This window comes from Lactuca virosa, chromosome 8, assembly GCF_052849685.1.
Source record: "Lactuca virosa cultivar CGN04683 chromosome 8, Lactuca_virosa_CGN04683_v6, whole genome shotgun sequence".
NCBI lineage: Eukaryota > Viridiplantae > Streptophyta > Magnoliopsida > Asterales > Asteraceae > Lactuca > Lactuca virosa.
Genome location: NC_136433.1, coordinates 213410099 through 213426740, shown reverse-complemented (window position 1 = coordinate 213426740; position 16642 = coordinate 213410099). Strand labels below are relative to the sequence as shown.

The following is a 16642-nucleotide window of genomic DNA, read 5'->3' as shown; positions in this document are numbered from 1 at the left end:
GCTCAGAAGCAAACTCCGGGCAGAACATCGCCCTCTCGGTGAACATGCAGGTGATCTTCGTCACCGTCTCACCATCCTGTCTCAGATCCATAAACTCCTGAGCCAACCGCTCCCGATCGACTCGTTGAATGTAGCGAGCACGGAACATATCCCCGAACTGCTCCCAAGTAACCGCAACTCTCTGGTCATCCGTATAAGACCCAGTCATCAGTCTCCACCAGTCCTTTGCCCCGGACCTCAGCAAGTTCAGGGCAATTCTGACCTTCTAGTCAGTAGGACAAGAGCTCGTGAAGAAACACCCCTCCACGTCAAATAGCCATGTCATGGCTTTAATGGGGTCCTGATTCCTATCAAAAGTAGGGGCTTCGTTTTGTCGAAGTCCCGGTACTGAAAAGCCCGTCCAGCTCCCAACCCTGTCGCCGATACAACTGTTGTGGCTGCTGCAGCAGCCGCCTCAGTGAGGGCTGCATATCGATCATCAAAATACTCCACCATAGCGGTCTTGATAGACCCAAACATATCCGGCAACTGAGCCCGAAACATAGCAGCAACCTCATCATGCAGAATCTCCCGGATCATGTCGTATATCTCATCTGGCCTCATCTGGCCGATAGTCTCGGGCGCTCTCCTGTCCGCCCTCTCCGAATTGTTATGTGGAATATCCTGTCCACCCTCTCCTGATCCTGACTCAGATCCAGTCAGGAACCGTCGTGTAACCACCATGCTGAAAACATACCAAAAACATATCAGATATTCCACATAACAATCCGGGAACCAACTCCCAACCAAAACCCTAGGGGTTGTGACTTCCTTGCTACGCGTATGGGTCCCGTGCTTTCAGTAGTACGGGCCCATACTACCTTCCACACCTACCCATATTTGTCTCAAGTATCATTACAACACCCTAAAACTATACATAATCATGGCATGCGCTCATTCCTCACTCCTAGAGGAAGGCTAAATATCTTATAACCGGCGGACTCGTCCAAACAACCCATCCATCCATGAAACTTCCACCAACCCTGTAGCCCTTGTGTATGCTAACCATACATAAGGCTGGACCCTATAGACTTTCGAATACCTGATCCTACCCTAAGCCCTTCATCAAACATGAACAGGAAATAAGGCCAAACCAAACATTCTCAGGCTATAAGATCTTAATTATGTACGGCCGTAATGCATACACAAAGTAACTACAGTAATGATGTCAATCTCATATAAGGAAAACCTAGGCTACCAGGCATCATATAATCAGCCAATTCTATCATGCAATTCCTGAAGATCCCTAGCCTAGTACTAGCATGCTGATTGTACACTTGCATCCTCCTTTTATTATTTTGAAAAAATTTTAAGAAAATCATTTTGAAACCTTGTCCTCAGTTTGAGACTAGAGACACACGAGTGTTTCCTCCAATTCACTCAAACCAAGGCTCTGATACCAACTTGTATCATCCATAAAAATCATGCCAAATTTGAGGATACTTATGTTTCAGGATCATTGCTTATGGAGATCCTTAGTTGTACGTTGTTCTGTGTAACATCCATAAAAATCATGCCAAATTTGAACTTTTCAAAACATTTAAAATCATTAAGTTATTACAATTCGTTTTCAAAATAGTATCATATCAGAGTTCCCAGAAATCATAATCATAAATCGAGGAAGTGTACGGTCACACCTTCGCCTTCCCGCGATCATCAGAAGTACCTGAAACAATAATTGATAAATGTAAGCTTGAAGGCTTATGGAATTACCCCCAAAATACTAACTCCATATAGATATAACCATATCATATAAACATATAAGCAAACAGCATGCATAATGAGTCATCAGTCTGACTGGACCGCCTCGCAGGCCTATAGTCTATCTGGACTGCTCTCCGAGCCTTCGGCATGTCTGGACCGCCTTGCAGGGCCTACAACCTATCCAGACCACTCGTCGGGCCTTCGGTTTGACTGACATGCCCTCCTAGGTCTGTAGTCTATCCGGACCGCCCTGGGTATCTTGGCCTACAACAAAAAGCGGGACATGCCTCAACCCATTCCCCAGACCAACAACATGTGCACATACATATCATATGCTAGCTAGCAAGTATAGATAGTCATACACATCTAACAGATCACTAATCATGGCAACCATCCTATAACCAGGATATCGATCTAACCGATCACTAACATAGCATCATCCTATATACCAGGATACCGACCTAACCAGGTCACTAGGCATATCACCATCCTAACTACCAGGATGTAAATCAATAAGCATATCATGAAATAAACCTGGATACAAATCCGATAAGGGCCAGCTTTGGTACCTTAGACCTTGTTGATATAGTGAGGAGAACTCACCTCACAATGTTGATCTCAACTGATGAATCAAACTCCCGAATCGCTGTCTCACCAAAAATCTCAACCTATCCAAAATAACGAATATTAAATCAATTAATAGGAATACTAATCTTGACTAAGAATCCACATAGTCCATTTCGCCTTTTTCTCTAATTTGAGCTAAGGCCAAATATCAAATTCGCTATCCAAAAGTCCATATACATAAGCCCATTATTGGCCTAATTTTCCCAATTGGGCTCCACTCCCTAATTGGGCCTTATTCTAAAATTCATTACCAAAACTGGCCCAAAATATCAATGTTCAGAATGTCCATCAAGGCCCATGTCAAATTGGCCCAAGAGTGGCCCAACCCCGAAGCCCAAAATGTCAAAAGCCCAACAGAGGGCGTACGCGAGGCGTACTCCTCTAGTACGCTGGGCGTACTTCCATTTGCGTTGACCACCATCGGGGTGGTTGACTCAGTACGTTGGGCCTACAAGAATTACATGGGGCGTACGTAGGGTTTCACCAAAACTCTAATAAGTTCTTAATGTCTTAAGCACTTAAGCCCATATCTCAGATCCATCGACCAAAAGTGTCTTAGAACCATAAAGTCTCGAACTTTAAGACTTCGAACATCCAAAAAGCTCTTACTACATGGTCTTAATCCATTAATACCTTTCTACTACATGCATGAGACATCTTAAGCCATTGGGACCTCATTTTTATCACTTAGGACCATCTCTAAGGTCTGAAAGGACAGCTTATTTCGTCCATATTATATCATGCACCAATTTGGGGACTTTGGGACAAGAAATGGTTCCTTAAAGCTAGTATGGCAAGATCTATATCATACAAGCATAAAGTTTGAAGCTTTTTACCTTCTAGAGCTTCTAGGAACCAAACAACTTAAGATCTACAAGCTTGTTCTCCTTCTCCAACCCCTTGATGCAACACCTTTTTCTCCAACTATTCAAAATACACTCTATAAGCTCACACACTCAAGGAAAGGATTAGGGTTTGGGGAAAACGGCTCAAAACAGTGGAGGCTGAGGTAAGGGAGGGTTATGAGCTCATAAGGATGTTTATATAGCACTTAAACCATAAATATTAGGGTTTCCACTTGACGTGAGTACGCCCAATGTACGTAAGTGTACGCCCAACGTACTAGGGCGTGACTAGTACGCTCAGCGTACCTTATGTATGCCTAGCGTACTCTCTTGATCCCAAAGTTGCAACTTTAGCCCTTAGGCTTCTCATGGGTCGACTCTTCTAACCCCACAGACTACAAATGACAAAGTAATAATAGAAGAGAGGATTCGGAAAGACCTGCAAAATCTCAGGGATGTTACATTCTGCATAGCAAACTTTAGCTAAGGGTGGGCGTTAGTCTAGCTAACGCTCTCTGATGCTTAAGTTAGTAATGTATTCAAGGAGAAAATAAGTAATGATGAAAAAGTTTAACGTAAAGAACGTGTGCACATTGGTTTTGTTGAAGATCAATTGATCTTATTTACATATAATATGCTTTGAGATGTATAGCATTCTAGGATCTTGGAAAAATGTCTCCTTCGAGTGTTGCTAGCCAATATACTCCTTTTCCTCCTTCAGCATCTATGAGATATGGTCCTTCCCACGAGGATCCTTGGTGTTTTGGAATGTTTTCCATAATACCAAGTCTCCTATTCGGAATCTCCTAACTTTTATGTCCTTGTTGTAGGCCTTGGTGATCCTTTGTTGATGAGTAACAATGCGTATCCTGCCAAGATCTCTGAGTTCATCAACAGTGTCAAGATCCTGGGCTAGGATCCTGTCATTGTTTTCTTGATTTTGGAGCAAGTATCTTGTTGTCGGGATCATTGCTTCTGTCCCAAACACCAAGGAGTTTGGGTTGTGACCTGTGACTACTTTGGAAGTAGCCCTATCTTCCAATAGGACGAAAGGAAGCCCTTCTGCCCATCTTCCTTTCTTTTTATCTAGCCTTTTCTTTAAGTTGTTTACTATGATCTTATTGCTAGATTCTACTTGACCATTATCTTGGGGATGAACAGGTGTGGACATTATCATTTTGATTCCCCAATTCGTGCAAAAGTCTCTTGTCCTCTTGCTTATGAATTGAGATCCATTGTCGCATATGATTTCAGCTGGGATCCCAAACCTGATCAAGATATTACGTTTAAGAAATAAGACTACCTCTTTGTCTCTAACCTAAACGAAGGCTTCAGCTTCGATCCACTTCGAGAAGTAATCAGTCATCACCAACATGAAGACTTTTCCTCCTGGAGCTATTGGTAATTTTCCTACTATATCCACTCCTCATTTCATGACAAGACATGGGAAGATAATAGGATGTAAAGGTTCTGCCGGTTGATGTAGGATGTTGTTGTGTATTTGGCAAGCATCACACTTCTGAGCATGTAGAAAAGAATCTCTCTTCATGGTTGGCCAGTAGTATCCTGTTCGCAATGCCTTGGAGCATAAGGATTTGCCCCCAGTATGATTGCCACAGTCTCCTTCATGTATGCTCTTTAAGACTTTTGCAGCTTCAGGATCTTCCAAGCATCTGAGGTATGGACCAGTCATAGACTTTTTATAGAGTTTACCTTGGATTATAATGAATCTTGAGACTCTTGTTATAAATGCTCTTTCGCTTTTTCCTTCTACTTGGATCGTGCCATTTTGGAGATACTCCATAATGGGTTGGATCTATGATCGTGGACTTCTGCGAGGATCCTGTTCGTCAGCATCCCTTTGAGGAGGGATCTGAGGGTCAGGATCTCCGATGGCTGCTACACTTATTGGCTGTTCTGGGTCATCGGGTTTGTTGACAGGGGATTCTATAGCTGGAGTTATTATGTGGGTTATAGGGATCTTCATTTCTAGTGGGATCCTTAGGGGAGATCCTAAGCTGGCGAATGCATCTGGTTCTGTGTTTTCTTCCCTGGGAACTTGGGTTAGGCTAAAGTTTTCAAAATTAGAGGCTAACTTTTTGAGGATCTCAATGTATAATGCTAATCTTTCTCCTTTCACTGCATAAGATCCATTGAAGTGATTGGTTAATAATAAAGAATCAACAAATACCTGAAGATCCTTGATTTGAAGATCCTTAGCCAATTGTAGTCCCATGATGAGTGCTTCATATTCTGCTTCGTTGTTGGTTGCATCGAATTCGCAACTAACTGCCTGGGGTAGGATGTCCCCCTGCGGCGACTTTAGTATGATCCCTAGCCCGGTTCCTTTTTGGTTTTAAGCTCCATTCGTGAATAGTGTTCATTTTCCCAAGTTTTCATATTCTATTAGTTGTTTAGCTTCAATCTCTACTTCGTTTTGTAGATCATCACTAAAGTCAGCCACAAAGTCTGCTAATGCTTGTGACTTTATGGCGGATCTTGGCTCATATTTGATGTCAAACGTGCTTAACTTCACTGACCATTTTGCCATCCTTCCTGACATCTCTGGTTTTCTCATCACATTCTTCATAGGATAATTAGTTTTCACATGCATAGTATGTGTCTCAAAATAACGTCTTAATTTAGTAGAAGCAGTTACTAGTGCAAGAATTAATTTTTCGAGATGAGTATACCTGGTTTTAGGATCCAGAAGACTTTTACTTACATAGTAGACAAGTTGTTGGTCTCCGTTGAGATCCTTGGCTAGGACAACACTTATCGCACTTGAGGATACCAAGAGGTAGAGGAGAAGTGGTTCTCCATCTATAGGCTTCACCAGCAGTGGCGTGAAATTTAGTAATTTTTTAGTTCATGGAAAGCTTCTTCGTGTTTTTCGGTCCATTCGAACTTCTTGATCTTCTTCAAGATATCATAGAAGGGCTTACACCTTTCTGAGGATCTTGAAATGAACCTGTTGAGTGATGCTACTCTTCCGGTTAGCCTTTGGATGCCTTTTGTTGAAGATGGAGATTTCAGCTCGATGATTACTTTGATCTGCTACGGTTTTGCTTTTATTCCTCTCTTGGTTACCATATGCCCAAGGAACTTTCCCGACTTCATCCCAAAGTGGCATTTAGATGGATTTAACTTCATTTTGTATTCGTCTAGAATGTCAAAGGCTTCTTTAAGATCCATATATTATCTTCATCTTTCATTGACTTAACCACCATGTCGTCAATCTAGACCTCCATGGTGTCCCCCAACTTGTCTTTAAACATCCGGTTCACCAGTCTGTGATATGTTGCACCTGCATTTTTAAGACCAAAAGGCATTGCAGTGTAATAATATATAACTTTTGGTGTTATAAATGTTGTATCTTCTTGATTGGATGGTTCGATCTGGATTTGTTGGAATCCTACTGAAGCATCCATGAAGGTTAAGAGTTTGTGGCCATCTGTCGCATCTATCATGGAGTCAATGTGTGGTAGAGGGAAATGATCCTTAGGGCAAGCCTTGTTAAGATTCGTGTAGTCCAAACATACTCGACATTTGCTGTTCTTCTTTCGTACGAAAATTACATTAGCTAGCCATCTTGGGAACTTTATTTCCTTGATCATCCCTGTGTTGGGGAGTTTTTCCACTTCTTCTTGGATGATCTGATTCCTTTCGGGTGAAAACTTCCTTCTCTTTTGATGTATCGGTCTGAAAGAAGGATCAATATTAAGTTTGTGAGTGATAATACTCTTGTCTATACCTGTCATATCTTCGTGTTTCCATGCGAACATCATGCTTCTGGTTTGAAGGACTTTAGCTTCAGGATCCTCGTTGCTCAGGGGCACTTCCTTCATTTCTTGTTCCCTTATTTCTAGAACATGGCGTGCCCCTTCCTTAATTGTTATGCTTGTTGGGGTTTCGTCGTAGGCTTCATAGAGATTTTATAACATTCTTTTGACTCTTGTTGATCTCCCATGATCTTCATTGTTCCCCACGGAGTGGGCATCTTTACACACTGATGATATATTGATTGAACCGCTTTCATCTCGTGGAACCATGGTCTTCCTAATATCACATTATAAGAAGATAAGGTGTCAATAACACAAAAATTTTGTATAGAGTTTACCCATTCTATGTAATTTGGTAGCTTTATCTCCCCGATGGTGTGTTTTTTTCCTCCGCTAAATCCTATGAGGACTGAGGATCTTTTGATTATCTCCGATTCCGGGATGTTCATCCTCTTTAGTGCGTCCAAGAGTACGATGTTGACCGAGGATCCTCCGTCAACAAGGATCCTTCTGACGAAGTGGTAGGCAATGTACAGTGTTCTCACGACTCTGTCATGGTGAGAATCCTGGATCTCTTCCTTGTCTGTCTCATTAAATGTGATTTCCTTTTCATTGCTAACCGAGGTATTCTTCCGTGGTCTATTTTCCTTTTCTGTTTTAGAGACCTTGGCGTGTCTTTTCGCCTCAGAATAACAAGTACCACAAATGTTAGATCTGCCTGAGATAATGTTAATTATCTTGGCGTTTAGGGTTGGAGATCCTGGTTTCTCCGGGATCTTGTGACCATCCTGGTTGTTTTCCTTGGACTTTTCTTTCTTCTGAGGATCTCTTTGAGATGCCCTTTTCTAAGGAGGTAGCCGGTCTGCTTTCTTAGGGCTATGCAATCCTCCGTCACGTGACCGAAATCTTCGTGGTAAGCACACCATTTGTACTTGTCTTTCCAACTGGTAGACTTGTTATCCTTCTTTGGCCACCTTGCTTTGTCTCTGGGATCCTGCATAGCATGGGTTAAACCTGAAACATCCACAGAAAAACAATAGTCAGTGATCTTAGTGGTTCCCCTTCCTCTCCTTCATCTTCGAGGGCATTAACCCTGTGATGATCTAGTTTGGAATAGGGCTTCAATTTGTAGGATCTTGGAGCCGAGGATTCGGCCTTCTTGTTAGGATTCTCGTATTGACGTGAAGGGTTGCTTATTTTCTGGACTTCTTTATCCTCTTCAAGCCTTATGAACCTCAATGATCGGCACCTAACCTTGTCCAATCTATTGCATGGAATCATCACGAGATCTTCATAGAAGGTTGAATCCTTCCTTAGACCCATCTTGAAGGCCTCGACAGCAGTCGCCATGTCAATGTTGGGGATGCTCAGAGCTTCCCTGCCAAACCTGTTAACAAAATCCCTAAGTCGTTCCTTAGGATCCTGAACCACCCGACATAGATCACTAGTGATCTTCTCGAAGCATCTGCTACAAGAAAACTGGTTATTGAAAATATTGACTAAGTGTGCAAATGAAGTAAAAGAATAAGGAGGAACGTTTAATAGCTTTTGAGACCAGGATCCTTACTATATCCAGGATCCTCAAATATCCAGGGTCCTCAGCAACATCAGCATCCTGGTTAATTATCGTTATTATTTTTATCAATATTCATAACGGTCATATTTTGTCTATAACTAACACGTGCGCAGAAGTAGTCAAGGGAAGACCAATTCTCAAGAAAGAATCATCTCAACTATGCTAAAGATCCGAAATACTTGGTCAAATAACGTTCGTGAAGCTGGTCATAGAGGATCCCGGGAATATCGAACATCTTGTTGGTTAAATTAGACTACAAATTGACACTTGTAATCTGCTCACAACACACTGTTCTTTAGCTTAAGTTTACTCTACGAAATTCTCTACTTATTCTTACCAATAACTCATTGTAATCTACATTTTTATATCAATAAAATCATCAAGGCAGGTGATCATTATCACCTCCCAAGGTTTTATGCCGGAGATCCTAGTAAGGATCAAGGGCTTTCCTTGTAAACCATTGTGTCACTTTCTTTTAGCACTAGCTTTTACACAATCTGAACATCACAGCCTCTCATTCAATTTGGTTGATTAGTACTTGTGTACTTTTTTACCAAAACAATTTGGCGCCCACTGTGGGGCGGTGGTGTTCAAAATCCTCAAAAAATTCATGTCTACACAACTGATCCTCTTTTCGTCCTCTGCTCCTTCCATTCCAACCAAAAACCTACCACCTCCTTTGAGTGGACCCCCCACTCAGAGGAAAACGCCCGACATTTCCAATAAAATCACCCCCATAATCGCTAATCCAGGAAGTTTGGGATCCTCGGGGCTCCACGATCTGAATGCCTCAATCACTACTGCAGAACTTTTCGCTATGATGAGGAAAATGATGCAACAGGTGAACCAACAGTAGGAGGAGAATAGAGCACTACTAAAAGAAGTGGAGAGGATAAAGGTGAAATTTCATAAATCCCAGGAAACTATGCCCACAGTTGTGCAACCAAGCATCCTGGACTTCAACACTCCTATGGACGACCGAGCGTCCATGATCAATGATCTCAATGACCCTTTCAACACTCCTAGAAATCTTGACTCTAGTAACTTCACTAATGTTGATGCAATAATAAACCCGAACATGGCTAGAGAACTTCAAAAATTAAGAAAAATGATCTCCAGTGTACCCGTAGTGGTCCAACAAATACCAGAAGCATCCCCTACAAGCCACAGGATCTCGAGATTTGCTCCTGCGATAGTTGATACCGAAGTTCCTAAGCGCTTCCAAACTCCCAGCATGAAGCTATACGATGGGACTACAGATGCCGAAGAGCATATAGCCCAATATAGAGGAAGGATGGAGATCATTCCCATCCCAGGGCATTTGAACGAAGCTTGCCTATGCAAAGGATTTGGTTCGACTCTTACTGGATCAGCCCTCAAATGGCTACTAAATGTTTCCCAATACTTTATTACTTCATTTGCACACTTAGTCAATATCTTTAATAACCAATTTTCTTGCAGCAGAACCTTCGAGAAGATCACTAGTGATCTCTACCCGGTGGTTCAAGATCCCAAGGAAAAACTTAGGGACTTTGTTATCAGGTTTGGCAGGTAATCTTTGAGCATCCCCAACACTGACATGGCCACCACTGTGGAAGCTTTTAAAATGAGATTAAGAAAGGATTCACCCTTCTACGAAGACCTTGTGATGACTCCATGCAAAAGATTGGATGAAGTCAGGTGACGGGCATTGAGGTTAATAAGGCTCGAAGTGGATAGAGAGATCCAGAAGAGAAGCAACCCTTCGAATCAGTATGAGAACCCCAACCGGAAGGCTAAATCCTCGACTCAAAGATCCTACAAATCGAAGCCTTATTCCAAACCGGATCTTCACAGGGTTAATGCCCTTGAAGATGGAGGAGAAAAAGAAGAGCTTCCTAAAATCACTGACTATTGTTTTTATGTGGATGTTTCAGGTGTGATTCATGCTATGCAGGATCTTGGATATAAAGCAAGATGGCGAAAGAGAGATAACGAGTCCACCGCTTGGAAAGACAAGTGCAAATGGTGTGCTTGCTATGAAGACTTTGGCCACATCACGGAGGACTGCATAACTCTACGAAAAGAAATCAACTACCTCCTTAGCAAAGGACACCTCAAAGAGATCCTCTGGAGAAAAAGAGAAAAATCCAAGGAAAACAGCCAAGATGATCACAGGATCTCCACCCTCTGACGCTAAGATAATTAACGTTATCTCAGTCGGATCTAATATCAGTGGTACCTCTTATTCTCAGGATAAAAGAGATGCCAAGGTCTCCAAAACCGAAAAGGAGGATAGGCCACAAAAGAATACAATGGTTAGCAGTGAAAAAGAAATTACATTTGACGAGACTGACATGGAAGGAATTCAGGATCCTCATCATGACGTACTCGTGATAACGCTGTACATGGCCAACCATTTCGTCAGAAGGATCATCGTTGACGGGGGATCCTCGGTTAATATCGTACTCCTAGACACGCTGAAAAGAATGAACATCCCAGAATCATAGATAGTCAGAATATGCTCAGTCCTCATAGGAATTAGCGGGGAAAAAACACACAGTTGGAGAAATAAAGCTACCAATATACATAGAAGGGGTAAACTCCATACAAAATTTATGTGTTATTAACATCGTGTCTTCTTATAATGTGATACTAGGTAGACCATGGATCCACGAGATGAAAGCGGTTCCATCAACATACCATTAGTATGTGAAGATACCCACTCCATGGGGGACAGTGAAGATCATGGGAGGCCAACAAGAATCGAAAGAAGGCTAAAAAACCTCTATGAAATCTATGAGCAAACCTCAACAAGCATAGCAATTAAGGAAGGGGGCACACCATGTTAAAGAGACAAAGGAACATGACGTAAAGGAAGTGCCCCCGGGCATCGAGGATCCTGAAGCTAAAGTCGTCATAGGATCCTCAATGCCTTGGCAGATCGAGTAGGATCTACTGAATTTCTTAAGAACCAGAAGCAAGACATTCACATGGAAACACAAAGATATGATAGGTATGACATAACAAAGATTGGTGAATCGGATGTTCAAAGACAAACTAGGGGACACCATGGAAGTTTATATTGACGACATGGTAGTGAAGTCGATGAAAGGCGAAGATCGCCTTAGAGACCTCAAGGAAGCGTTTGACATCCTAGACGAATACTATATAAAGTTGAACCCACTATAATGTCACTTTGGAATGAAGTCAGGCAAGTTCCTTGGATACATGGTAACCAAAAGAGGGATAGAAGCAAGCCCAGAACAAATAAAAGCAATCATGGAACTAAGATCCCCGTCTTCAACAAAGGATATCCAGAGGCTAACCGGATGAGTAGCAATACTCAACAGGTTCGTTTCAAGATCCTTAGAAAGGTGTAAACCCTTTTACGATATCTTGAAAAAGAACAAGAAATTTGAGTGGAAGGAGGAACATGAGAAAGCCTTCCAAGAACTCAAAAAATATCTAAGCTCTGCTCCATTACTAGTGAAACCTATAGATGGAGAACCAATTATTCTCTACCTCTCAGTATCCTCAAACATGGTAAGTGTCGTTCTGGTCAAGGATCTTAACGGGGAGCAACATCCTATCTACTATGTAAGTAAAAGTCTCCTGGATCCCGAAACCAGGTACTCTGAAACATACACTATACATGTAAAAACTAACTATCCTATAAAGAATGTCATGAGAAAACCAGAAATTTCAGGAAGGATGGCAAAATGTTCAGTGAAATTAAGCACATTTGACATCAGATACGAACCAAGATCTGCCATAAAATCACAAGCATTAGCGGACTTTGCGGCTGACTTTAGTTATGATCTACAAAACGAAGTAGAAATGGAAGCCAATCGACTCCTAGAATATGAACACCTGGGAATACGGACACTGTTCACAGATGGAGCTTCAAATCAGAAAGGAACAGGCCTTGGGATCATACTAAAGTCGCCACAGGGGGACAATATACCCCAAGCAGTTAGTTGTGAATTCAACACTACCAACAACGAAGCAGAATACGAAGCACTCATCGTGGGACTACAATTAGCTAAGGATCTTCAAATCAAGGATCTTCATGTATTTGTTGATTCTTTATTACTAACCAATCATTACAATGGATCTTATGCAGTGAAAGGTGAAAAATTAGCATTATACCTACAGAGCCTCAAAAAAATTAGCTTCTGATTTCGAAAACTTTAGCCTAACCCAAGTTCCTAGAGAGGAAACCACAGAAGTAGATGCACTAGCCAATTTAGGATCCTCCCTTAGGATCCCACCAGAGACGAAGATTCCTATAACTCACATAATAACCCTAGCCATAGAAACCCTCTCCGACAAGTCAGAAGATCCTAAGCGTCCGACAAGCATAGCAGCTATTTGTTGGTACCTGAAAGTGAACCTCTAGAAATCTCTGTCCTTGAATTTACAGTTGTAATCCAGTTCCGGAGTAAGATGGTGTTCCGAACTCAGAAGATGTTCCGGAGTCAATCAGTGTTCCAGAGTCAAATTGGTGTCCGGAACAAATTTTATGTTCCGGAGTTAATGTTTTGAATTGGTGTTATCCGAATGTACTTTTTCGTCTGTATTAATTAACTTTGTCATTTTGTCTGATGTAACATATCATAGGACTTAGTCTTTTTTTCAACTTAGATAATCAGAGTGTTAGAAGTAACTTTATTATCCGGTCCTATGTATGTTTATGGTTTGTACTATATACCTTATTCTCCTATATAAGGAACATTCAATGACTATATCAATTGACGAATTGTTCAAACAAATATAGCATTATTCTAGTTTACTTAACCTTCCAAGTTATTCTCTCAAACATTTTTCTTGTTCTTCATTTGTTGTATTTACTTCGATCATTATCTTCACTCTTCATTAATATCTTGAACACTTTGTTGAATGCATTAACTCAGACTTGACTGGTCTTGCCAGACTTAACTGGAACTTTCCTGAGTAAGCAGACATTGATCTTAAGCATTAATTCAAGGTTTGAGTTTTCAAATCTTGTCCATGCGCATCAGATCTTTTGCACTCACAATTGGTATCAGAGCTTAAGTGGTTGTTCTTTGAATCCATAAGATCAAATTATAGTTGGTTTGAATTTACCTTGGTATTTCAACCATTTTCTGTGTTCAGGATAAAAGTTCTTCTATATACCACTTTTGCTTGAAGATATCTTAACTTCAATGGCTGCTTCTAATCCTCAACAAATGTATTCAATGCAAATTGCAAATAGTGTGGGTTGCCCTACACGTGCCCCACTTCTAGTTGTTGAAGAATATGATCCATGGAAAGTCAGAATGGAAAGATTTTTACTTGGAAAAGAAAAAGGTGAATCTATATGCAGATCCGTTAAAGAAGGTCCTCATGTTCCAGTTCGACCCGTTGTTAGAGATGCTGCTGCAACTCTCTTGGGACAGGATCAACAACGACAAGCACTCTCTCACTGCTGATGATCTCGATAAATTCCATGTTGACCAAGTTGCCTTTTCGGAAATGGTGTTTGGTGTTCCACCTTCTCTCTTTGAGCACATAAAACTGTGCAAATCCACAAAAGAGATTTGGGACACACTTCAAGATTTGTTTGAAGGGTCAGTGAACATGAAGAATAAGCGTCTGACTTCGGTTGTGAATGAGTTCGACACTTTCACTACAACACGTAGTGAATCTGTTGCCTCAGCCTCAAATATACCGGATTGTTGTCAACAACATGACAACTCATGGGATAGTCTGAACTCCACTTGAGTACAATCTCAAGTTCATTAACAGTCTCGGTAAGGGATGGAGAAATGTGAAATCATGTCTTCAGAGTAATGGGTCTCTGAAAAATCTCAAGCTTTATCAACTTTTTGATGAGCTTCAAGGTCATGAGTCAAATGTTGCTCAAACTCTACGCGAACTCACTCGAGGTCCTTTAGCTCTAGTTAATTCTTATGATTCACAAACCTCAAACCCAACCATTTCGGACCCTCTCACCTCTATTGTTCCATACATTCCTCCTGTTCAACCCTCACCTCCAACCGTTGCTGTTCATAAAAACTCTAACTATCAATCTATGGAAACTCTTAACCCTGATGAAATGGACTCCGAACTACGCTTTTAACAAGAGTTTGGTCTACTATCCATGAAATACAACCGTCCTTTCAACAAGCCTCACAACAATCGATTCCAAAATTCTCACCAAAACAACCGTCTTCAAGCTCCTCACCAAAATAATCATCAACCATTCAACAAACCTTACGAAAACCCACCAGCCTACAAGCCTAATCTTCCTACTCCGAATCATACCTCGGAACCTCCACAGCTTCCGAAGTCTGAAAAACCCAAGATTGTGTGTCATAAATGTGGACAAGCAAATCACTTTGCCAATGATTGCTTAGTCGAGGTCCTACAAAAATTGAAAATCAAGGACTCTGCTTACTATGCACGCTGAGCTCAAGAATTGGCTGAAAGTGAAAAGGATTTTGTTACAACTGTATCAAGGGATGTGGAAGGGTATTGGTCGTCTGGAAATGATGATGACGTAACCACTGGCAGAAACATGTGTCTTATGGCTCGACAAGAAATTGAATGTGATGAAGGCTACTGGTCGTCTGGGTCGGAAAGAGATGATGAAGATGCTGAGCCAAACTACTGCTACATGGCTACCAACGATCCACCAAGCCGAAGCATCGTTCAACAGGCACTCTGTGCTTCGGAGCAAGAGACAATATGGTATATTGATAGTGCTTTCTCCATGCACATGACGGGGCAGAAGGACTCTCTGTGAGATCTCAAACTTACACCAAATGCTGGCTCTGTGATGTATGGCAACAACTCAATTTCTCATATCTGAGGTTATGGAATCCTTACAAATGGCAAATTCTCCATTTCGAACATGGCTTATGTAGCTTACTTAAAGCATAATTTGATAAGTGTGGCTCAATTCACTGATGCAAATCGTCGAGTTGAATTCTGCAAGAAACATAGCTACGTCATGTCTGAAGATCGAAAGGAATCCTTGATCAAGTCTAATCGCAACAAGAATATGTATCCTCTTGATATCAACATGATCATTGGTAAGCCCCAACTCTGCTTACTTTCAAAAGTTGTTCCTAACCTAAGTTGGTTATGGCATAGGAGGCTTTCTCACTTGAACTTTAGATATATGAATGATCTTGTTTCGGGTGAAATGGTTAGAGGTTTGCCACTCCTCAAGTTTGAAAATAATCATTTATGTGCTGCATGTGAGTGTGGAAAGCAGTCAAAGTAGGGTCATCCCGTCATCATTGAAAAATCAATCTCGGAACCATTAGAACATCTTCACATTGATTTGTGTGGACCATCAACAGTAGAAAGTTTGCATCATAAAAAATACACTCTTGTGATTCTGGATGAGTTTACTAGGTTCACCGGGGTCTTCTTCCTAAGGCTCAAATCAGAAACAGCCTCTGAGCTCATCAACTTTATTAAAGGAATTGAAGTTCTTATCAAACTCACTGTAAGGAGAATCCGAAGTGACAATGGTTCGGAATTCTCCAATTCCACCATTGAAAACTTCCTTACCGAGAAGGGCATCAACCACAATTTTTTTGCTCCATACACTCCTCAACAAAATGGTGTAGTCGAACGACGAAACAGAACACTTGTTGAAGTTGCTCGATCCATGCTCAACTTTGCAAATCTTGCACTCTATCTTTGGGCTGAAGCTGTTTCTACAGCATGCTTTACTCAGAATAGAAGTATCATCAATCGATGCCTCAACAAAACACTGTATGAAGCCATGAATGGTCGGAAGCCATCTATCTCATTTCTTCATGTTTTCGGATGCAGATGCTTCATCAAGAAATACCGTTATCAGCTCACCAAGTTCCAACCTAAAGCCCAACCCACGTTACAACCCACATCATGGAGTTCGATGCTCCAGCGCCAGGATGTCCGAACCAGCAAACAATCTTTGAAGTTGACTTTGAGACCTTATTCGGACCCTCAGAAACGGCTCTTGATTCGTAATCTCGATTAAAAACAAACCACATCCGAAGCTCCGGTCTCCCAAAACGTCTCCGGTCCGACTTATAGTCTTCCTCCATTTGATTCCGAACCATTTC

At 41.4% G+C, this 16642-nt stretch overlaps 1 protein-coding gene across 1 annotated transcript; it reads right to left on the bottom strand.

The window, feature by feature from the left end:
- Positions 1-2342: 2342 nt before the first annotated feature.
- LOC145131240 (uncharacterized) lies at positions 2343-4386 on the bottom strand. The gene is made up of 2 exons (XM_079065959.1): positions 4000-4386; positions 2343-2411 (listed from the first exon to the last, which is right to left on the bottom strand). Exons 1-2 carry the CDS (start codon positions 4384-4386, stop codon positions 2343-2345), a joined length of 456 nt encoding a protein of 151 aa, XP_078922085.1.
- Between the last annotated feature and the right edge of the window lie 12256 nt (positions 4387-16642).